This window comes from Pipistrellus hanaki (genome assembly GCF_964339955.1).
Source record: "Pipistrellus hanaki genome assembly, chromosome: 11".
Lineage (NCBI taxonomy): Eukaryota > Metazoa > Chordata > Mammalia > Chiroptera > Vespertilionidae > Pipistrellus > Pipistrellus hanaki.
In genome coordinates this window covers 46,380,132-46,404,955 of record NC_140513.1, presented here as the reverse complement: position 1 = coordinate 46,404,955, position 24,824 = coordinate 46,380,132, and the positions used below count along the sequence as shown (strand labels likewise).

General features: G+C 41.5%; 1 protein-coding gene across 21 annotated transcripts in view; it reads left to right on the top strand.

Moving 5' to 3' along the window:
* PTPRD (protein tyrosine phosphatase receptor type D) overlaps positions 1 to 24,824 on the top strand; it is a 1,977,099-nt gene that overhangs the window by 1,906,041 nt on the left and 46,234 nt on the right. For all 21 annotated transcript variants that reach the window (XM_084898455.1, XM_084898451.1, XM_084898446.1 and 18 more), the window contains 3 exons: positions 9,610 to 9,785; positions 23,634 to 23,753; positions 24,491 to 24,645. In XM_084898455.1, the coding sequence (XP_084754581.1) occupies positions 9,610 to 9,785; positions 23,634 to 23,753; positions 24,491 to 24,645 (451 nt within the window). The remainder of the gene's footprint in view (positions 1 to 9,609; positions 9,786 to 23,633; positions 23,754 to 24,490; positions 24,646 to 24,824) is intronic.

Sequence of the window (24,824 nt, the reverse complement as noted above, 5' to 3'; positions counted from 1 at the left end):
AAGGCACCTGCACACTTTTTACACCAGTTTCATGGAGTTCGTGCACACGCAAGCCCTTTGCAGGTCTACTCTGCAATTTAGGAACCATTGCCTGCTTGTCGTTTGTTCTATTTTCTCATAAAATGAGGATATATAAGACTCTTGTTGCCATTCTTGAAATCCTAAAAGTTGATTCCAAATGCAGAGGTCAATTGATAAATAATATGAATAGTAAGATACATATTAAATCTTGTACTTGAAGAAATTAGGTCTCTCACGGGAAAACAGACAAATACGTAAGCCAGAGGGTTTACTTCAAATGGAATTATTGTCTGGTGTGGTGTGTCTCTGCTACCAAGCTAGGTTTAACTGGTTTTGTCTGCAAGAGTTAGACATGACAAAGGGTAAATAAACCACATTATGTCATGGGCTTTCTTTAACACCAGTGCTTGTTAACCTGATAAAAGGGGCTTAGAAAAACATGGCTTTGTTTTATGTTTTTTTCTCTAGCTTGGGGGATATATATATTTAGAGTTTCAAACCCTAAGTCTGTTTCTTTACTTCATCTCTTTAAAGGGCACATTCCTATCAGGGCCCATATGCTTCTCAAGAACATCTTTCCTATGAAAGCATCCTAGGCTCTGCGTCCTTGTGAAGAGCTTGTGGGGAGACATTCCTGGGCCCCCGGTCCCTCCTCTGCGCAATGGGCTTAAAATAGTACCGATCTCCTGGAATTAGTAGGGTCTAATGAATGAATGCTTGTAAAGCATTTAGAGCAGTCACACAGACAATGCCTGACAAATATTGGGAACTATTAAAATGATCATCGCTGGTGTTATGAATTTTATTGCTACTATCACTGGGTCCTTTTATCCTCAGATGGAATTTCTTTTGTATGTGATCTATGGAAAAATTAATACTATCCAAATGAGAAAGCTGCATATATTTGGAGTACTCTGCGAAGCAAAAGGAAATGTGGGTACTTGATAAATGAAAACCAGGCCCCATAATAGCATTACAGATTTCGGCAGGGGGAAGAATGTGTTCTTTTAAATGGAAATCCGAGATATATCATCTGCTGCTTGATTTGCATAATAGGAGCAATTCCAAAAAAAAAAAAAAAAAATCCAACTGTAAGTAGTATAGATGATGTTACAACAACTTGATTATTTGCAAGATGGGCAACTTAGCACCTTCAAAAGTGAGAAAGTGGCTCACAGGGAGTCTCTGCCCCTCAGATAAATCTAATTTTAAAAAGTGAAGAGAGAAAACCACCAATGTCTGCCTATAATGTCGCTTCACCATTTGCCCCCACACTGAGCCCTGTATTTAAGTTGTGTCCTTAGCCTCCCTTCTGCAGAGTGTTCGGTGCTAAGTGACTGTCGACTCATTTAAAGCAGCTGTCAGCACGCGGTCACATATTCTCCAGTTTCACAGGGTACCCATGCTTCTTTTATTTCCAGGTTGTATCTAGTAGCCTGATACTTTTTCAGTAAGTGAAAGCAAAACAACCCAGAAAAACAAGTTAATGATATTTTAGTGAATACAAATGTTTGATGTTCAAACTCCACATGAAACTCTAACATCAAAAAATTTAAATTATCTTCCCCAATAAAGAATTCTTTTTAACAGCTGTCATGCGCAATTTCCCAAGTCAGCTCACTAAATGTGATCCCTTTGTCCCTCTAGAATCTCTTCCTCTCTTTTCTTTTCATCTACCTACCTACCTCGCTACCTAGTTTCTGTCTTTCCTGTTAGCCTGTACACTAGTGAATAGTTCGTGGATACCTGTTGTTTATTACTTTTTCCCTTGAAATTCTGCTTAAGCCAAAATTGACTGGGATGTATGCCCCATCTGAGATAAACGGGAAAAATTCCTTTTCCCCCCCTAATTCTCACCCAACTATTGGTTGAGATTATTTTTCTCCTATTGTTCAGAACATCAATCATTGATCCAATAGTTTCTTTAGCATTTTTCATTCTTTCCTTTACAAGTTAATTGTTTACAGCATGACAAAGCTTAATCCGTTTATTTCAGTGATTTTTTTTTTAAGTAAATAAAAACATCTTTCTCCTTGAGGAGGCAGTGCACAGAGGAATTTTTCTAGCTTAAGTAGCCTTCAATAGAAGGAAAGATCCGACTTAGCTTTTGGAAACTGGGAACCATTTCCCAGGGTGCTTAGAGCCTGAGTAAAAGCTAATTTGAGCCGTTTAAGTCTCACCTCTCTCCTGCCTGCAGCCCGGGACTTAGTGTGGGTTTTGTATGGCTCTGACCTCGGCTTATACCTGTTCTGTTTCTTACCTGGACAAGAGAAAAAGCATTTTTAAGAGGTGGCTGGTTGTGTTAGTTTTTTTTCTTTACTCTTGTTTTCAGGAAGCTAATTGAACAGTAAATCTAAAAGCTCTGTGAGGGTTTTTTTTTGTGTGTGTGTGTTTTGTTTTTTTTTATCTCCATTTGTCTTTAGTTCAGTTATTGGGGTTTTTAAATTTTTTATTGTACAGCCATACAGACTGCACTAATGAATCTGCGCTTCATTACTCTGAGGCCATAGAGAAACCCACACATTATGTGGTTGGTGTGACTTTATTGTTAGAATAAAGGTGCAGGTTGTGCATTGCTAGGAAGTTATAAAATAATTATTTTGGTTTTCTCCATTGATTTTTTTTTTAAATAGAGAAACTAGAAAAAGGCCTTTCAGATTTGGAATTACTTTCCATCATGATGTTTAGGATTTTATAGGTTTGTTTCATTTCTGTATATTATATCGATCTTATGAATAGCTAGTACCCAGTAGTGTTTTAGAAGTTTCAAATAAAAAACTCAGCTGTTTCTCACAGAGGTGTTGGGTAAGGCCATTATGATAATGCTGCTGCGATATTAGAAATATGTGATATATGAGGAGACTCAGGCTCTGCGAGTTTCCTACATCCAGACAGAGCTGTTATCACACTCCTTGCTGGATCTGACACCTCATTGCTGCATGAAGCCCTGTAATAATTCCAAAAGTCTGATGTGGCTGGTCCCTGGTCTGCTTTATCTCATGCCAAAAGGCTCCCTAACTACAGAAGAGGTGGGGGTAAGTCCCCAACACTTTTAGCTAAGCTTGGAACACATTCAAAGACAATTTAATTGCCTCATCCTTCCCCGGGGCCACTGTGGTGGCCCAGCCCCTCAGCAGTGCAGAGATATAGGAAAACCATGGAGGGAACATCAGTGGATGCAGGGTTCACACACTCTTTGGAAGTTGCCCATTCGCCCATGAATACTCACCGAGATGAGCTGCAGTGCCCACAGAGCAGGGCACGCTTCTAAAAACCTTGCCCCCGGGTCCTGTGGAAACAGAGGGTGATGTGCCAAATGGGGGTTCCATCCGGGGATGTCCTGGCAGGTGATGCACTGTGCCTCGGTGAGAAACATTTGTTTTTTCAGGCAAAGAAAGTCCTCCTTTTTGCTCTTCCTACCACAGCCATGGGTGGCCGCCACGGTGCTAGGGAAGGGGAAAGAAAACCTGTAGTCTTGGAATTAAATGATGTATTAGTAGTAATTTTTATGAGGTTTCGTTTTTCCATTCTCTCTTCTCTAGTTTGCTGCTATGAGAAAAGTAAGCGGTTTTTTTGTTTGTTTGTTTGTTTCTGCATTGTGAATTGTAAAAATTTCAATCTAGGCCTTAACCAACAATTCACTGTTGTTCTGTGGTGTTTTGTTTGTTTGTTTGTTTATGGTTTGTGCATTGAGGTAGAGAAGGGGACGTTATTTACTGAATAAAAGGTAGATTTTAATACATTTTTTTAAATTTAATGGAACCAATATTAAAAAAAAGAATCAGGGAACTCCTGTGGGGAAAAAGGTAGCCTTTGTGCTCTATTTGAACTTGAGTACGTCTGTCTTACAACAGGGAATAAACTAGTTTATCAAAACCAATTTATTTTTTATGCAAACTTCACTAAGAATTTGTAGAAGTGAAAGAAAATAACTGTAGCTGGGGTTTGATGCCTCGCTCAGTTGGATTAAAGTCAACCACTTAGCTGAAGGCTCATCGCCGGCTCTGCAGAGCAGGCCCTTAACTAGCATTGTTTTCTGCAAATGTGGATGTGACACCCTAGGACAGTGGTCGGCAAACTCATTAGTCAACAGAGGGGCAAACCACTGCGGAGCCACAGTTTGCCTACCACTGCCCTAGGAACTTACCTCTTACCTATATCAGTTAGTCTGTAGTCCATTGGTTCTGTTATACATTGTTTTGCTTCAAGATGCAGATCCTCTGGAAGACAATGGGTGAGGACTTACCAGTGCTGTAGCAACCTGTCCCATGGATGGAACTCTGCCTTCCCTCTAGGGCTGCCTTTTTCTCCCCTAGGGAGAGCTCTTTCCCTGAACAGACCACCTACTGACCTAGTCCCACCACCCCCTCTGTGTTTTAATTTATTTGTTTTGTAGCCCACCAGATTCTAATCAAAATTGAAAGGATCAGTCACATGCATGCACGCGCGCGTGCACACACACACACACATCTCATTTCAGCACATCAGAGGTAGAAGCAATAGAAATCAGCTTGAAAGAGAATGTCCCTACCTAATCTGAGAGACACAAAGCCTCTATTCATCTTAAAATAACTTCACAGAGATTTCCAAATCCAAGAATACCACAAGGAGACATCTTATTTTAGAACTCAAAAGGACTTGAGGGAATCAATTTGTGCAACATGCCTTGTTTAGCAGATAAGCAATCAATGGTCTGGACAAGTTGAACAACTGCCCAAATGGCAGAGCAAACTGCCAGTGGCCCAGGCAGGAGTCCCGTTTCCTGGTCGAGTTCTCTAATGTTTTAGCAGGTGCTAAGTGGCCCACGGTGTCAAAAGGCACATGGGACTTTCCTACAGGGACAAGTACTACAAAAGTAGGTGCATTCTCCTTATGATTACCTAATTTCACATTGATAAAATAATCCATGTACTATTTTTAGTCTCGCATTTCCAGTTAACATCGGGGCATATAAGGCTTTATTATAAAACATATAATTTTAAATACTCCTCACCAAGAGAAATCTTTTCTTAAAAAAGTTATCTACTGACTTGAAAAATCAAATGCAAAGCAAGTTGTTTTGGGTATTTTTTTGTTTGTTTCTTTGTTTTTTTAGCAGATCCCCTTGGTTCAATTGGTCCTCCTCAAATAAAAAACAAACGAAAAAACAAAACACAATTTTTTAACCCAATCATGACAAAACAACTCATATAGCATATTCTTTAACATTGCCAAATGTTTTCAAGGCTTTAAGCTTTTTTTGTAATTATTCATCACAAATATTCTTTTGAGCAGAGTAGCTCCATGTGACCACGGCTTCCTACCCTTCGGTTACTATTCAAACACATGTAGGAACGAGGTCAGGGAGTTCTGTCCCATTCTTCCCATGCGTAGATGAAGAAGGAGAGTGAGCCCCTTGCATTTTGAACTCGTGATGACATTTTCAAAGTTTTGCAGGCAATTAAAAGAAGAATGGACCTCAACGTCCATGCCCAGGCTAACTGTTCCTCAGAGAGCTATCCCCAGCAATCCCCAGCAAATAAAAGGGGAGGCTTTAATTGGCCCAATTCTGTTGGAATAGCTGTTTGCTGTGGCTTGTTATGCATCGAGAATACAGAAGCCCAATTCTACTTATCTTTCACCTCATCACTACCTTTGTTAGTCTTAGAGACTTGAGTCCTTCAGCTGCAAGTTTAGTTTATCTGAAACACAAAGACCCAATATAAAACACGGAAGTAATATTTTTAAGCACCACGGGATAGAGTAGGCCATTAACTGATGAAATACATGTAACACAGGAATGGGGTTATACTGGTATAATATGAATCCAAGATCTAACCTCCACTTTCTCAATTATAAGATGAGAATGATAAGCATTACTGGTGTTGGAAATGTTTATGTGACTATTAATTGGAGAGTACACCTAAAACAATACACAGAAATTTGGTAAATTTATAAATATAATAAACCTATGGATTCCTAGGAAAAATAAACTTTTAGACCTAATTTATTCTTGAGCAGTGATATTAATACTGACTCTAAAAGACAGAAACATTCCTAAGATTTTTTCCAAAAAGACAAGCAGCATTCTTATAGTATTGAACAGAGGTTTCCTTCACTCCAAGAAATAAAATTAATCAGCTAATTTATAATAATTTGGTATTCTTTCAGTACTCTATTATAATTTAGGTTTCTATCTATCAGAGCCCCGGAGGAATTCAATTAACTTCCACACACTTCTCTTAGATTAGAAGTGCACTCTTATTAGTGTTGCATTAGCAGATGCAAATCATTGTCCAGATAAGGCAAGGGGCTGAAAATGAAATAAACAAATGGGCATTCCTTGCAGGAGATCACCCCGAAATGATGAAAGCATTTTGTAGATCCAGCCTCCCAGCAGAAACCTCACCATCAGAGGCTTTCCGTGGACCCCACTTGGAAAGCCAGTCTGTGAAGCTCCCTTTCCCCTGCCCCCCAACCGGCCCTGGTTGGTTGAAAACTTTTTCAGAAGATGGTGCATTGAAAACTAAGGCCTCATGGACTTAAAACCAGCTGCTTGGTAACTTTAGCTTCCCATTGAGAGTACATATTTTTAGAAGGGCAAGCCACCGCCCTTTCTAAAATCCTTTTTCATTCATCTTTTCACACTGCTTGTTAGGTTGGGTTTTGGGAATGTAGGCCACGTTAGATCTGGGAGCTTGTAGGGAACAAATTCCTCCCTCCCTTCTCCACGGTGCAAAGGACCCGGAGAGAGAACTTACAGGAAATGTCCTCTTGCCCACGCGGGTTGGGGGATGTTCAGGGGGATGCTTCCTTTCAGGTGCAGCCTCCTCAAGAGACAAGGGTCCAAACCCGAGAGGAGCTTCCGCATTCTTTCAGGACGCGCTAATGATCACCTCAACAAGTGTTGAATTTTAGTTTTCATTCCCTTCTTTTCAAAATATCAAGTCCCAAATTCATAAAGCGTTTGGGGATACAGTGTGGATCCCAGGTACCTCGTAGTTTTCAGGCAAGAGTTTTGTATTTTCCTTCCTGGGAAGTGCAATCATTATGCTGTAGCAACCCATTCACCCTAAAAATTAATAATAACTTATTATTCAAACTCGAGCAGTAGGTCTAAAAACAGTTCATTAGCTCATAACTCATTGTTGGACAGGCTCGGTTCCATTGCTTTAGATCTGAGTCTCATGTCCTTCACCACCCCCCAACCCCCATCCTCAGAACTGTTATTCAGACTCATCTGTGATCCTTGCTGAGGGGGACATGGCAGTGTCCAGTTGATGTGTTTCCTGAGTCATTAACCCAGATTTCTTCATACTGAATTTTGGAAAGAAGTAGTGTGTCATGTTCGTAGCTGAGTGGGGGCCATAGCGAAACACCTTTTTATGAGTTTGTAAATGTTACTAACTGCTGAATTAACGTTTCGAAAGTGGGCTCTTCCTGGTTTATAGCATACCTTTATTGTTGCCTCGGAAACAAGTATGGTGGCCATGTAGATGTGTTACCTCCCAGCAGCCGTAACCTGAGGGCCTTATTTAAGCTGTCCTTTGAATCTACGGTAATTTCATGTCAGGGAGGAATAGGATCTTTATCAACAAGGGACTGCCAGCATCCCAACTGTGTCTTGAGTGGCTGTAATGGATGAATAATGTTACAACCAACTGAGCAAAAGCCTTTTTCGCTCAAAAGGCTTTTCACTGACGCCGGTGATATTCTCCATCCATGTGTTCATCTCGGAGCTCAGTAGTTTCCATCTGGCTTTCATTACTTTTCTTGAGAGGATCAGTTTTACTACTGGAGTCAGAAAATCACTCAAAGTAATTGAGAGTGGCAATCAGTGAAATATAATAATTTTAGCTTGGGAACAGCATATGTTTCATTATAAAGAAAATATTTTTCCACAAACCCAAGACCCATGTGTTCCCAGAGCAAAAAAGGAACCATGTACACGTTCTAATGCTGCCTCCCATCTCACGTGACCTCCCTGTAAAGTGCTCGTCCCCCTCTAGGATTAGGCAACTTGTTCCCTCCCAAGGAAGTCTATTCCCTTTTTTATCCTACGTTTAATGCTTTCTTATATTGGAGATAGACTCCCCATCTCTGCAGTTATATCCTTCAGAATTGAAAAACTTGGGTTTCAACAGAGTAAACCTGAACTTCTCTTCAGGTACACATGGGAAGATCTTGCCCCGCAATCCCTACCTTTTCCTTTGCCAAATTGTATTATATATTCCCTTCTTATATAGAATAGATTTCATCATCTTCATCGCTCTGGCCACTCTCCGTAGAAGAGGCGAAAACTTGCCTCTATTTCTCTTCAAGGCATTATTCTGAGGGAAAATTATACTTTCAGTCGGAATATCTGCATTAAATTATAGCTCTGCTACTTATTAAATGTTGGAACAGGAGAAAATTATTCACTCTTTTTGTCACTAGGAATAGCACAATTGAATAAAAGACATGATCTAGAGGTCAAAATGCGCAATGAACAAGTCAACAAACAAATACGTAATTACAGTTCGTAATATGCAATGTACAGAATTGCCAAGGGAGTCCTGAGGTCCCAAGGTGTGAAGGGCAGGCCTTCTGAGATGGAGGTGAACATTTTACAATGGGAAGCGGACAGAGTATGTTCCAGGATGTGGGATGGCACTACGGTAAAAGAACATTGTTTTCTCAAATGAAGCAGAGTCTAGAGTTTAGAAGGGAACGAGATCAGTCTGGAGAAGGGCAGAGCTTTTGTTGGGTATTTGAGTTTTATTTGAAATGTACAGGGAAGCCATGGTTGGGTTTGCGGAAGAGATTATGTCGTCTGAATTATGCTTTTAAAAATCGCTCTCATGCTAGATGGAGAACAGACTGCAGAGGATAAAAGTAGAAGTGGGACAACCAATTAGGAGGCAACTGTCATAATCCAAAGAGAGGTTCAGGTGCTACAACAACCCCATGAGGTTTAAAGGAGAAGCAGTACTCTGCAGAGGTTAGGACAAAGTCATAGCGGACCGCCTATCTATAATTAAACCAGACTCCACCAACTCCAGCAAGTTTCCAAATGCTGTGCATCTCAGTTTAATCTTCTGTGAGAGGAAGATCACAGGACTCACTCTGTAGAGCTGTTGTGAGGATTAAATGAGTTCCCTGTTCCTGAAATCTGCAGTGATTTTTTTCACCATTATGACATGCTATACCACATTTTTCCATCCTAGGCATTATTGTATTTGGTCTTTGTCTGGGAAAGAGGAAGAGAATGAGTGAGGAATGTGACCAAGTGATTGTTGATTCTCCTTTACAAGCTATATTTTACTAATGCAATGGAAAAGGACAACGTGAGAGAAGGCATTCTGTGGACACTCGGGTGTGTTGTTCTTTCTGTGGAAGTCCACCTTGTCATTTTATGAAGACCTAACAACTCAAACATTGCACTTATTTAACCCTATTAGACCTGTTTTGAATCTTGCTTAAGCCTTGCTTAAAACCCAAATTCTGATACATCACCGTGAGTCCTCTAGAGTAGTGTGGAACAATAATACACAGTGCCATTAGGCTGTCTCCCAGGCTGTTTCCTCTTGTGATATGCTCACTTAGTTGAATAACATTCCTCCTTTACAGGCATCCCAGGAAGTGACTATGTGAATGCCAACTACATAGATGGTTACAGGAAACAAAACGCCTACATAGCAACACAGGGACCTCTCCCTGAAACATTTGGGGACTTTTGGAGAATGATATGGGAGCAGCGGAGTGCCACGGTTGTCATGATGACAAAACTAGAAGAACGATCCAGGGTAAGAATAAATATCTGCCTCTTCCCTTTTAGAAATCTTCCTTTACATACTCCCAGTGTTGCATATTTCATTCTGTTCAGATTCTAACCTTAAGCTCTGACCTTCGGACTGACATTGTTGTGAATGGGCATCAACAACTCTGATTCAGCCATTCCTCAACACTTCTGGGTCTTTTAAAAAGTGAAAATCTTTCACGTTACAATGTGTGATTCCCTAAAACAAACAAACAAAAATTATTACTCAAAGAAGTAGATAACTTGGTTAGGGAAAATATTAGCGTGCACCAATTCTTTCGAAAACAATGGAACACACAGACTTTTGGGGAGAATTTCACCAATATCTACTTCCCAGTATTTTTAACTTTTTGTTTCCCACAATCTGAAGCATAAGATCTAAAATTATATGACACAGGCTCTTATTTAAATTATTCAAATTTTATAAATAAAAATAAATAAATAATTAAAAATGAAAAAATAAATCATGTAGAGGATATTTTGCTAGTTTAGTCTTCTCCAAATTAGATTTTAATAATATAGTCATTGCTTACTAAGACCCAAGGAAGGAGTTGCATTCATCATGTGGATCTAATATTATGGTACATGGCACGTTAGTTAAATGCTGCTGATTTGCTAAACCAAAACATAATGGGTAAGTCATATTCCCAAGAAAATAAGCAGATATTGTAGCCAGCTGATGAAAGTCAGTCTTTAAATCTTGAGAATTTAATGAAGAAGTCTCTGAAAAATTGCTGAAGAGGACAGTAACCCTCATTGAAGTGTGGGGCGGGCGGGAGAGTTTGAAACCACCAGGGAGAGGTCTCTCAAAGTGGCCACCACAGCTCAGCATGGATATTTAGAAGGAAGCCAAACCCCACCTCCCCATTTGCTGTGTGATAGTTGAGGCTTTCTAAATGGTCTAAGCTCAGCTCATGGCAGCTTTTCTCAGCCTCGGTCTGTATGTGACGGAAGAGTTGAAACCTGCCAAGAGGGTTTATATGGAAAAAGCTCAGATTTAGGAAAATACAAAAAGCCCCAGCTGTTACCTTACAGATAAGAAGTTGAGAAATAAAAAGAGATGTTTCACAACTGGTTTTGCAAAACTAAAACAAAACAAAACAAAACAACAGATATTTTTAAAACATGTGGATTGTATAGAAATATTAAAATATTGTCTGAAATGAATTTAGATAAAAACTGTTATGACTCTGAATACAAGTATCTTTACATACTAACGCCAAAAGATATAAATGGGCCTATTATTGATTGGTACTTAAGGTATCCCTTCTACAGCAAGCCCTTTTTTTTTTTTAACAACAACCCCCTACCTGAATGATTCTTAAATATGCATATTAATAATTATAACAATCTCTGATGCATATTAGGTGTATTGATATTTTTTAACAACCCTCTGAGATAAATACTGCCATGATCTCCACTTTACATATGAGTAAATTCTGGCTAGAACATTCCAGAGGATCACCCAAGGTCATTCATTTACTAGGGCAGTATTAGGAATTGAAGATACAGTCTGAATCCAGAACACACGTGCTAACCACTGGTCCATACTGCCTGTTGAAGCTGAGACAGCTAAACTCTTCTATTTTGGCACATAAAGCCAACCTACCCGGACAACTCTGCCAGTAGATACCGGCTGGTAACAAGCAGTCATTTGCAAAAGCTGTTTTCAGTAAAACACACATTTTATCTTGACACTGCAGGCCTTCATTAAACTATGCACAGAAACTTGTTTTGAAATAACCAAAAGAAATCCTGCCCTTTTTCTCCTTAATTACTTCTAATAATAAAGTTAGTTCTAACTGGCCCCTCTGCCACTGCGGCATCTGATGGTAATGAGCAGTTCTTGACGGAAGGCATTGTGACTTCAGTACCTACCGTTTTATCTTTATGTTGCAGACTACTCCCCCCACCCCCCACCTTAGACAGAGGAACTTATTTGGAAGTCACTAAAGGAGCCTCTGTTTCCTCCCTTCATTAATTACTCTTTGCTCTTGCAAGTTAGCTTTCTCTTTGTTAAATGGCCTAAAGGAGGCCAATTAAAATGCTGTCTTGCGATTTTTATTCTGTGGTGATTCAGCCTGTACCCAAACTTGTGATGACCTGCATAAGCCAATTCTGAGCAGTTCCAGCCATTATCAATCTGCTCATAGCCATGAGCCCTGATCCCTAAAGCCCCAAAGACCTTTGTTCTCCAGCCTGGAGCACTGGAGAAGAAATGACCAAATGCAACAGAGAGATACACATTATGTCCCCTGTTCTTCCATCTTTCTCCTTCACATCCACCCACCTCACCTTTTTCCTGTGAAGTTCTCCTTCACCTAAAAGCTCGGGGAGAAAGGGCTAGGCATTCCTGGGTTCTCAAATAAAAACGTGGATTGAGTTTCACTGTAAAAACAATATTACATAGTGGTTATTGTTGCTGAAATATATATCTCCATACTTCAGGAACTTTGTGGGTTATGTGGCTGACCTGGAGTCTCAATGAATTCTCAATTCCCAGCAGCCAACTTCAAAGCAGACATTTGAACTACTTTGGCTTTAGTTAGGAATTGCCTGTAGTCTCCCTCATAAATGGAGGTGGTCTGGGTAGTTTAAGTGAATCACCTCTCCAAGGGCTGAAACCTAAAAGTTTCTTATTTTGATTAAGGCTCAGGTTCTTGAAATAATATCTAATATCCATCTCCTTGGTACATGGGGGAAAGTGTGTGTGTGTGTGTGTGTGTGTGTGTGTGTGTGTGTGTCTAAATAAACACTTATGTGTATTACAAGTACGTAGGAATACGTGTTGACTGGAGATTTAGGGTGGGAAAGAGAGAAAAAAGGAAAGGGATGAGATGATACCATAATGTTACACAAGTCTCTGGGGACATTGCCGTCAGAGAAAAGGGGAAGCTACAAGACAGCTCCAAGTAGGGCTGTGTCTAAGTCAAATGTCTGGGTTTCGATTAAGATTCTAGTGCTCACTCGCTATGTAATGATGAGAAACTTAACTAGAGCCCTCAAAATCTCACTTTTCCTTTTTGACCTGCATGGAAGGATTACCGTTGGTATTGACTGAGACAGAGATTGTGACAAGATGGCTCAATGACTCTCAACTATTATTGTTTGGTTTCAGAGAGAGAGACGTTGGAGGCTTTACCATTACAACTTTACTTCCTCCTAAGCTGTCTTCCAAATAATTAAATTTTTTGTTTCCAAATGACAGGAGTTTGATTTTCTGCGATTGACAGTGAACCCTGACCAAGTTCATAGAGTCACTGCACGTGGCAAATCCTGCCAGCTGTTTCCAGTGTAACACACCCATGCATTAAGTTCTAGACAAGAGTGTAGCTGAGAACATGGGCATTTTGTGTGGGGATTTTTGCACTTGCTTTTCCCCAGGACAGAATCTCCAGAACGGATGCAGAAACTCATTCATCAGTCTGCAAACAGACCTTGGCTATTGTGGCTGCTACTTTCATTGCAGCCATATCTTGAAGGAATCTTATCCTATATAATAAAAGGATAATATACAAATTCACCAAATGGTGGAATGACCACAGGTGTCATCAGTTGGACATTTCTGAGGGCTCCTGGACTGCGAGAGGGCACAGGCCAGGCTGAGGGATACCTTCCCTTCCCCTCACCCCGCCTCCCCACCCCAATGCACTAATGTCATGCACCGGGCCTCTAGTACCATATAAAAGTAGTGAGTGATATTGATATGAGTTATATGTGATAATTGTCAGTAGAGTCCATGTATTCTAGATACCACGTTTCTTCCCATTCTCATTTTATTTGATGATGCTAGGAAATTCTTTACTTAAGACCTATTACCTGTTTTGTTTTGTGTTTTTTTTTTTTTTTTCAACTTTCTGATTTGCCCAGGCTTGGCTTATTCTTACCTTGCCATTCTGGCCTACTGTGGATAGAGCAGAAAAAGCTTGCAACCCTTGCTGAGCTACAACAGCTGATTCACACAAAGGACCACTGGGATCATTAGCTGGTATTAGAAGCTTAATTGGTCTTTTGTGATGGAAGTGACCATTCTTTGGTTTGAATGGCTAAAGAAAGTCTTAGTCCTGTGAGGTATGACTTAGGACTTCAGGTGGCCACTTGAAAACTTAAGTTCTTTGATTTTCAAATAATAATATTCCCCCTAATTCAGTTAGGATCTCAAACCTAACTGAACTATTTGCATGGTACATACACTGTTTTCAACCCCAAAGAGGAAATGTGTATTGTATCTTGAGTATTTTTTACGAGGGTCATTCAGATAGATAAAGAAACAAAATAAAATAAAAGGCTAAAATCTGAGATTTTGAAGTTAAAATATGATTCCTGCATAAAATACAGGTCAAATTAAAGCCTTGTAAAATGTACTATGACATGAGATACGGTTAGTGGGTTTTATTCCACAGTTTCCATCGTTTTTTGCCAAATGCTCTCAAGTTCTGCGTAGTTCATTGATTCCGTAGAAGATCATTCTGGTGCCCTAGAATGTGGTCTCTAATTGTTTCCATGTTTCATAACATGCCAGTAAGCACATGAATTGGTTTGGGCAACCACATGTAGGGGGGGGAAAGGTTTGGAAAAAATGAAACCTAGTAAGGGAATAAAATATACACAGCTGGGAGTTCCACTCCAAGGGTGTTATTTGTGGGCAACGGGGACACAGGATTGGCAGTCTCACTTGAAGAATTGCAGTCTCCAAAGTGGGATCTGCCAAGGTGATTCCTGGCCCAGGAAGCTTTATTGTTTTGCTGATGATTGTCCACTCCCCCCCCCCCCCCTTATCTGCTTTTGACTATTTCTCCTCTGCTTTGTTTCCCATGCGAGGTACACAAGACCGAGGGAATGGGCAGACCTCATGCTTGGCAACTCCTTAAGCAGCCTTGTTTACTGTCAGAAGCTGAAATGGCTTGTTTGGCTTTCACTGGGTCTCACCTGCTCCCTGGCTTGCCTTCAGTCACTGCCCAGAGTTGACACTCATTGTTGATTCTGTGACTTCAAAGCTTTGGAGTGGGAGTTGGTTCACTTAAAGAGCTGTGGCTGTGGCAGCACTTAGTGCTATTAATGTTGAGGATGGGGAGTGAAATTTGGACAGTCGACCAACGGGACATGATTCGTGATTTGAGTGATCGTCCATAGTGATCCACACTGATGTGTAGCAATAGCATGGAGACAGACGTGAGGAGTTCTGTGCTTGCTAAATCCTGTTTTCTGTTTTGAAATAGAGTATCTCGAAAGCCAGCTGATGATATTCATTGCTGGAGAAAATCAAAAGTTTTGTGCATCATGATGTTTGTTCATCTTAGGCCAGAGAATGATCAAAGTTCTCTATGCTAAATTGTTGTGTTTTTTCTGTGTGCTCATTAATGGAGGTTAGATGTGTTCAAGGCCAAAGGGACCAGGCTGGTATTAACTACATACACTGTGTTAATAATTCGGGGAATTCGAGTATGGAGATTTGGCATTTTGCCTGTGGAACACTTCTGACCTTAATGACCACTTGCTCTTCCTATGTCCTCTCCAGTCTTTGAATGTCACTTTAGTAAATTTCCCCGGAGTGAGACTGAAGTTGGGATGGAGACACATTTGGTTCTATGGCCAAAAGGCAATATGGCAATTGCAGGCAAAAAACAAAAAATAAAATTAAAAATAAATTAAAAATAAAAAAGGAGATGCTGGTCAAACGTTTTTTTGTTTTCCTACAAAACAAATCTTGAGATTCTTCTCAGGTTGTGAGGTCATGTGGGGCTAAATGTTGGCAGAATCCAGCGGAAGATTACAAATGGCAGTGTTATTGTTTTCATTGCCGGTATCAGTTTGGGAAGGCCCAGCATTGGCCAATGGCAGACTAATTCTTGGCCCCTCTGGCTTGTCAAGGTTCGGTGGGTTTAATGGAGAACAAATGCTTTCCAAATGCTAGGTCTGTGTCCTCTTCCAAATGGAACTGGAAGTGCCAGAGGCCTTGAACATTTAATTTCTCCCTCTGCAGCCTGAAGTGCTGCCTGTCCAGAGCGGCAGAAACCGCTTTTTCCTTGAGCAACTACAGGCGCGGCGGTGCAGACGCTGCCCTTGGAGCCCGTGTGATGTATGGGATTGTTTGTGAAAAGTGTTGGATACCTAATGTAAATAGGACACGAGCAACAAAAAGGATGATGCTCGAGTTGGCAGCCTAACGGATGTTTGGGTCCTTATCTGGCAAGTCCCATACTCCTGGTTCTCTCTTGTCAACAGACATAGTGTCAGATAAAAGAAAAAGAATCCCACCAATGTCCTATTGTTTGTTAGCTTCCTGGATTTTCTCCCTCTTTCCCACCCTGCCTCCTCTCTTTACAATGGAAGCTTACAGATTCTGGCTCAGAACATTCCCAGCAAACTGAGTTCGAGGCATCACAGCCTCAGGAAAGAGCAGGACTTGGAGGAGGAGGTAAAACTGGCCCCTGATGGCTTCTTATTCTCTGAAGTCGTGTGTGTAGCCATCCCAGGCTGGGTTAGGTCATTTTAAGGTTTGGGGAAGTGTGGATTGGTCTCTAGTCTCAGGCGAGGCTGATGTTTAGCTGGTATGCATCAGTGCAGTTGTACTGATTGTTAAAATACTGAAACACTATACACTGGCTGGTGTTTGGGAATACCTATTTTTATTGAAACTTGATGCAAGTGATATTGCTCAGTGGTAGGAATGCAGGCTGTTTCTGGCACCACTGGGCAGACCCCGGCAGATGCGGAGATAGCAGCAGGGCTGCGTGGAGCACCCAGCCGCTGCCAGCAATGGTTAGAACCCAGGCGCAAACATGAAGACCCGGCCACTGCACAGCGGCACTTCATGCAGTGGTCCTCTGCTTACAACCGGCTTCCAGAAACCAGAGAGGGAGTAACACTCAGTTTCATGGGAGAAGCACTGGGAAAGTTTAGTGCAGCAACTCTGTTAACTTTCCACAGACCCGTTTCCTTAGTCTGTTCGGGCTGCTCATGCAGAAGACCATGGACTGGGTGATTTATAAACTGCAGACATGTCTTTCTCGCCATTCCAAAGGCTGGGAAGTTTAAGATCAAGACACTGGCAGAATCAGTGTTTGGTGAGGATCAGCTTTCTGATTCATAGACAGCTGCCTTCTCACTATGTCCTCATGTGATGGGGGGGAGGGGGGCGCAAGAGGGCTCTCTGGGGTCTCTCTTTTGAGGCACTGATTCTGTGCCATGGGTTCTTATCTCTCTTTTTTTTAATTATTATGGTCTCACATAATTGTCCTTATTCCCCCATTCCCATCCCAAACCCCTCCCTAGATATTGGTTTCTTACAGAGAGGAAGAAAGAGAGATAGATAGTTAGAAACATTGATGAGAGAGAAACACTGGTCAGCTGCCTCCTGCACACCCCACACTGGGGATGTGTCTGCAAACAAGGTACATGCCCTTGACCGGAATCAAACCTGGGACCCCACCCCAGTCCGCAGACCGATGCTCTGTCCACTGAGCCAAACCGGTTTCGGCTTAACTCTTTTGATTTGACTTCTTAAAGGCCCCATCTCCTAATACTGTCACACAGGGAATTAGGTTTGAACATAAGAGTTTTAGGCAACACAAATGTTCAGTCTATAGTACACATAAAACAAAAAGAATGTCCATTCTTCTTAATTAACAAATGGTTTGGAAAATGTTAGAATAATTCAACGAGCCAATAAGCAGTTTTATGATACATAATTTGGTTTATTTAGAGAATAATATTTTTCAACTTTATAGTTTCTTTTATGAAAAGCTGTTACTTCACTGGTAGTAAATTCTTTAACATTACTCTCATTTCAGGTTTTCCATTGCCCTTGATATTCCACTAAATTTTGGTCAGCAAAGTGCTAATGAAAAGGGGAAATACATAAAACAGATGGTTTTGTTAAGAGACAGTAGAATCATTGAGGTGATCGCTATCCTTGTGAAAAATTAAGTATTAAAAGTGGTCTTAAAAACGTCCAAAAGAGATATTATAACCTAAGAAATAAACAGTTTAGTATACAATTTGTTTCTGTCCACTAAAATATATCCTAACATTTCTCTAAAACTTTCTCTTGCTGCTATGGACCTTCTTAAATAGGTGTTGATAAGCGTGTGTTAACATTTCCTCACTTCCATTAACAACTTTGATTCATGCTATCGTATGTTAGCATACTTCTGTCACAGTAGAATCCTGTACCCAAACTTATTAGATATTGATTTTCAGTCACTTTCAGCAGCAGTCATGGTTGCCCATTCATCATTCATTGTCTGCCTAGGTCCTTCTTTGGCAAAATAAGCCCAGGCAGGCTTCTCAAAATGCCATGTGGCAAATGCATTTGGTCTTGGTGATGCTGGGACCCTTCGGAGGTCTTGGTTCGTTACATTTGGAATTTGGATGCTTGGCCATGCTGCCACACTCAATAAGTCTTCATTAACTGGGAAGGAGGAGGTTTCATTTTCACAAAATCCTAGCCCACTTGAAAATAAGCCAACCTAGACCACAGTATAGTTGCTTATACTGTCGGCTTCCAGATGCTCAGTGCCTGTGACGTGCCAGGCCCTTCCAGGGTAAGGATAAGCCACATGTGAGCCAATGTGGAACCAGAGGAACGCAGTCCCCTGAAGCAGTCAGGAGACCCACTAGTCAAATCCTCAAGATACTCCCTTCTGAAGACCTTTAATATGTGTTTTATCCCTTTATCACCTCGCTTTTGATGGTATGTCATGAAAGAGGTCAAATGAATTAATTTCATAGCATACATTTAACTGTGGTCAACCTCTCCTTTCCATAGTTACAAAGAAATGAAAGCTTACCATCTAAGTGTGATCACTTTATGATGATAATTAATAAAAAAAATCTCCCAGAAATTCAGTCAGAAATCGGAACTGTCTCGTGTAGGTTAGGCCCCAAGGAGAGGTACCAGCTGATGCTTCAAAACTACAGCCTGCCCTAACCAGTTTGGTTCATTGGATAGAGCATCAGCCTGTGGACTGAGGGATCCCAGGTTGGATTCCGGTCAAGGGCATGTGCCTTGGTTGCAGGCACATCCCCAGTAGGGGGCGCGCAGGAGGCAGCTAGTTGATATTTCTCTTTCATTGATATTTCTAACTCTATCCCTCTCCCTTCTTCTCTGTAAAAAAAATAAATAAATAAATATAATAAAATATATTTTAAACAAACAGATTCTTCTCTGCTTCCCCACCTCCCACTCTAAGGCATCCTCTTCTCTCCGCATACCTGGGCCCTGGTAGATGCAGGGAAATGTTTGGAATCTCACAACAACCTCTTTGGAGAGCCAGGAGATGTAGTCACAGCTCTGTAGTCAATAAGGCTGATGGGTTTGGGCAGAGTCTACCTGTCATTTCACTTTGGTGTCCCCTATACCTGCTAACACCTTGCCTCCCACCTGGACTGTCCTAAATACATATCTTCTGGGTTTAAAAACATGTCCTCTTTCACATTTAGAATTATTGAGGTCATTTCTAACAACTACATAGAATCGAGAACATGATCTAACTGATAATAATAGCTATTGCCTGTTTGAATGCCTCCTTGTGCTAGCCATTGAGTTCAGTGTCATGATTTTGGAGCCTCATAATAGCCCGGGCATGGCAGAGATAGTGTTCCCATTTTACAGATGAGCCCATGGGGTTCGGGTCCTAGAAATAGAGAAGCAGCTTAGCAGTCACCCAGCGATGCTGCCAGACTGTCCATGAGGCCCTTGTAGTCTCGTATTAGAATCAAATAGGAAAAAGCAAAAACCAGTCTTCGAACTCGGGAGCTCCTGCCTTCTAGGTCTTATCTACACACCTGTGCCCACACCAGCCCTAGGCATGGAGCCTGCAATTCCTTAGTCAACCTCTCTGGAAATACCTTCTGAGGTTTTCTCCCAGGAAAAAAAGATGGGGAAGACATCTCAAGAGATGAAAATGGAGCTAGTTCATTTGCATTAGCTAATTAGGGGGGGGGGTCATTTTTATTGTTCTCCTGTGTCTTTTCTCACTGCACCTCCGAGGACTTGCTCTCTGATGTTGAAATCAGATATTATTTGTTTAGTGAATGGCTACAAATGAAAGACTTCAAAGAATACCTGTCAGTAAAACTAAGCCCTTAAATTTGGCCCTCGGAAATCAGATGAAACCTGTGCAGGCTACTCAGAGAATGAGGCTGGGAAAAGCAGCGCCGAGGTATTTACTAATGAAGGAAGACTGTTAGCCGTTCAGTCAGATAAGCTCAGATAAATTCAGGGCGGCTTCTAATCCCTCTGCCCAGCCTCGATGTGTGCCTGTGCTCACACGTTAGAATGTTTAGTCTTCCACAGACTCCCTTTGTGAAATATTTCCTGAGAGAAACAGCAGTGTTTAAATATATTTGCTTTAAAGAATTGCTCCCAGTTTTTGCAGATGACTTTGATTTCAAAACATCTTCTTTATAAAAATAAGACTAAAGTACATTATTTAAATTGAGTGCAAAAGCTTTTCTTTTTAAGCTAATGATATTCACAATATTCATTCCTTATCATCATGCTTGGTGGAATTTTTTTTTTTTCCTAAAGGGTTCGGAGTCTAAGACAGTACTAGTTGCAGTTCTAAACGTATTAGTAGCATTATGAGGATGATTAGTACAATTTTAGTGTCTCCGACGTCTTAGGTATGGAGGGGATATGTGAATGAAAAGCCTCTGAATAATGGAGCCATTTGTCCAGAGCTCACTAAAAGGTCGGCTCATGTATTCCCTTTGTCTTACCTCACCAGTAGGTCGGAGGGTAACCAAGGCCACACTTTGAAATATGATTGCATTGAATCTGGTTCGGAGCCTCATCCATTTACTTCTCTTTTTGTGCCCACCATGGTGACATTTGTCCTGCTGGGATTTGCACTGTTGGTTTTGATTGGAGAGGGGTGCCACCCAGCTGCAACTGTGAAGTGATGAGTTTGAGTTTGTCTCTTGATTCTTCACCTTAACACATCGCTGACCTCCTCTCCCAGGTTGAAATTTGAGGCCTCCAAAGTTACTTCTGGCCTTTGCAGGGAGACATCAATTTGACATCAATTTCATGGTTGAAAACTGACTGGCTTTGTGTGTGTGTGTGTGTGTGTGTGTGTGTGTGTGTGTGTGCACGCTTCCATTTCTAAGGTGGCTGCATAAGTAGTGTTGGCTCCATTCATGTAGAGGCCTTGGCTAAGTCTGTCCAGATGCAGCGTGGGTTTTAATGGATGGTCAGAAAACACAGAGGTGCTAAGGCCTGACCACTATGCCAGTCTTTTCCTTATGTTGTCTTTCTTGGAGCTAGGACATATGGTAGACATACCATACACAGAAGACCATTTTGTGCATCTAGGAATCATGCAAATAATGTTTTATAAATCCTATTAGACAATTTTTCCATTTTACTGCCAACTATTTTTGTTTGCTTTTCATGAGCTAGGTGATATTTTTGTGTGGTCTTGCTGTTGAAATACAGGAACAGGAGTCAAACATTGTAAAGTTAATCTCTGTGTTGTTGTTTAACTGTACATTTAGGCTTTTTATCTTTATTTTTCTTGTTTAGGAAATTGTGTAAAAGATAAAACCTCTCTCTTTTTAACCGATCCAGCGTCCTTTGAGTGATAGATCTCTATCAATGAAACAGAAGATTACAGTATTTCTCACAGAATGATACTGATATTTATAATCAATACTAGAGGCCCAGTGCATAAAATTCATGCATTGGGGTGTGTGTGTGTGTGTGTGTGTGTGTGTGTCTGTGTGTGTGTGTGTATTCCTCAGCCCCGCCTCCACCCTCTCCAATCTGGGACCCCTCGAGAGATGCCTGACTGCCCATTTAGACCCGATCCCAGACTGCTAACTCCCAAATGCTCGCCTGCCTGCCTTCCTGATTGTGCCTAACCACTTTTGCCTGCCAGCCTGATCACCCCCTAAACACCCTATGGCAGCCTGATTGATGTCTAACTGCTCCCATGCCAGCATGTTTGCCCCCAACTTCCCTCCTCTGCCAACCTGGTCACCCCCAACTGCCCTCTCTTGCAAGCCTGTCCCTCTCAACTGCCCTCCCTTGCAGGCCTGGTGCCTCCCAACTGCCCTCTCCTATTGGCCATCTTGTGGTGGCCATCTTGTGTACACAGGGGGGCAGGATCTTTGACCACATGGGGGCAGCCATCTTGTGTGTTGGAGTGACAGTCAATCTGCATGTTACCCTTATTGGATAGGCTAGAGGCCTGGTGGATGGGTGGGGACTGGCTGATTTGCCCTGAAGGGTGTCCTGGATCAGGGTGGGAGTTCCCTTGGGGTGTGTGGTAGCCTGAACAGGGGGCCTCTTTTTTGCACGCCGGCCATGCTCCCCGGAGATCCAAGCAGAGGCCCTGGTATCTGGAATTTATTTACCTTCTACAATTGAAACTTTGTAGCCTGGAGTGGAGCCAAGCCTCCTGCTTGATCTGTGGAGGCAGCCATTTATGTTGTAATTTATTTGCCTTCTATAATTGAAACTTTGTACCCTTGAGTGGAGGCCTGGGCCTGCCAGGGTGTGTGGAAAGCTTGGCTTCTCCATTGCCAGGGAAACCCACACCTCCCTCCTACTCTCTGTGGCTGCAGCCATCTTGGTTGTGGTTAATTTGCATACTCAGTCTAATTGGCTGGTGGGCTTGGCTTGTGGGTGTAGCAGAGTGGTGGTTAATTTGCATATTACTCTTTTATTAGATAGGATAAAAGCAAATAATTATCTAGTAATACTAATCACTGGACAAAAAAATTCTAACTCTTGCTAATAATGCCTCATTGCTTTATTTCAATCCAATGTTTGTAACTTTCACATCTTTTTTTCCCAAGTAGAAGGTGTGTTTCCTAATATTAAATAATACTAGATTTCTTTGCCTGGAGAAATACATTTAGGTTTGTTTCAATAAGAATTACACCCATTTTTCTTTTAATCTGAGATAGAAAGGGTAAATATATTCTGATCTATGGCCTTGCTAGAAAATACGGTGTGTGTGTGTGTGTCATTTTTCATTATGCTTTTTAATGCCCAAAGGACACATTCAGTAAATTTGAGTCGTATTGCAGACCTTGAATTATTCTTTGCTGCATGTTAAATTAATTGGGTGAATACTTTTTAAGTGCTTTTCTTCAGCTCCACATAGAAATGGTAGATTATTCATCTCAAATGAATAAATTTTAAATTATTTAAACTTTGCACTGCTAGTGTGTGACCCTCTGAGACTTTTTTTTAAAGAACAGACAGCTCATTTTTTTCTAGACATTACAGATTTAATTTGTCTTGAATGCAAATACCATTTTTCTTGTATGTTAAAAAAAAATGCTACGTTGTTTATTATACTTTGATTGATTTACATATTATGCCAACTTTTCTTTAAATGAGCATGTTTGGAAATCGTGATAGCACGAGATGAAATAACATGAGCCTTTAAACCTTGATGGATGAAGGCTAACTGCCTCACCGTGTGGTTTAAATGCCTACGTGGGATCTTTCCAATGCCATTCTTAACGTCTATCCCAGAACAGATTTGTGTTTTCTTTTTGAGAATTTTGACGTTTCCAATACCTCTCTACTTTTTTACCGGCAACAATCTGCAGTTTCTTTTTTTTTTCTCCGGGAAAATTGAATCTGTTACTGCTTAGTATTCCTACCCGTTTGAAAAATGTGGTTTATACTGGCATCAGAGCAGTAATTTACATATATTGGGATAACAGGAATGCGTGCCAGAAAAAGATCAACATGAAATGCAATGCAGAAAAGCTGTTTTCCTTCCACCGCAGCTTGCCCTGGAGCTAATAGAGAAACTGATGAGCCCTGCCCTGACTGTGTCAACACCCCCCAACCCCCGCTTTCTTCCAGGTGAAGTGTGACCAGTACTGGCCCAGCAGAGGCACAGAAACCCACGGGCTGGTCCAGGTGACACTGCTCGACACCGTGGAGCTGGCCACATACTGTGTTCGAACCTTTGCACTTTACAAGGTTTGCTTTTTTTTTTTTTTTTTAATGTCTTTATTGATTAAGGTATCACATATTTGTCTCCATCCCCCCAGCCCCCATTCCCATCCCAAACCCCTCCCTACACATGCCCCCACTTCCCTGTTGTCTGTGACCTCAGGCTAGGTTTACATGCATGCACACAAGTCCTTTGGTTGATCTCTCCTCCTTACCCCCACCCTCCCCTACCTTCCCTCTGAGGTTTGACAGTCTGATCCATGCTTCCCTGTCTCTGGGTCTATGTTTTCACCTCCTTTCCCCCTTCCCAGTATTGAAGAGAGATTCTTTTGAGAAATTACGTCTCTTAAGGCTTTATTTATCACTCGATTCCCCTGGCAGCGGTGAAGAGGGAAATAACCCTTCCATTATCGCTCAGCCATTTTTCTCTTTGTCGATTTATTAGTAAATATGGAACCCTTGCTCCAAACGAAAGTTTCAGCAAATGAAGAATAGACGAGGAAGAACCACTTTTTCCTGTAAAATATAACAGGAGCGCTCCTGATGGTTACACCTGAAAAATATGCTTCTCACCTAGGCATCTGATCTTCCTGAACAAACATTTGTCATTCACAAGTAGCTCGGGGTTGGTTTCTTCCCAAAGGCTATCGGGCCAGGGGAGGAATCAAGAAGCATGTTGTTGTGTTAACCTCTCCCATGTCATCATTCCTCCTTACAACCTGGGCTAGGAAGCCAGCATCTCAGCCCGTGTTCCTCCTCCACAGAACGGGTCCAGCGAGAAGCGGGAGGTGCGGCAATTCCAGTTCACCGCCTGGCCGGACCACGGCGTCCCCGAGCACCCCACGCCTTTCCTCGCTTTCCTCCGGAGAGTCAAGACCTGTAACCCCCCGGACGCAGGCCCGATGGTTGTACACTGCAGGTAAGAGCGGCGTCGGAGAGCGTTTGACTTTCCTTCAGGCAGGTGTGTGGGGAGACAGAAAGCTCAAGTGGTTCCTCGTTGGGTATTCTCTTTCCAATTTCTTAATCCTCTGGGACAGTAAATACCTTCATAAATAATGCAGGTGGGGTTTTTCAGTTAAATGAGGCCCATACTAACAA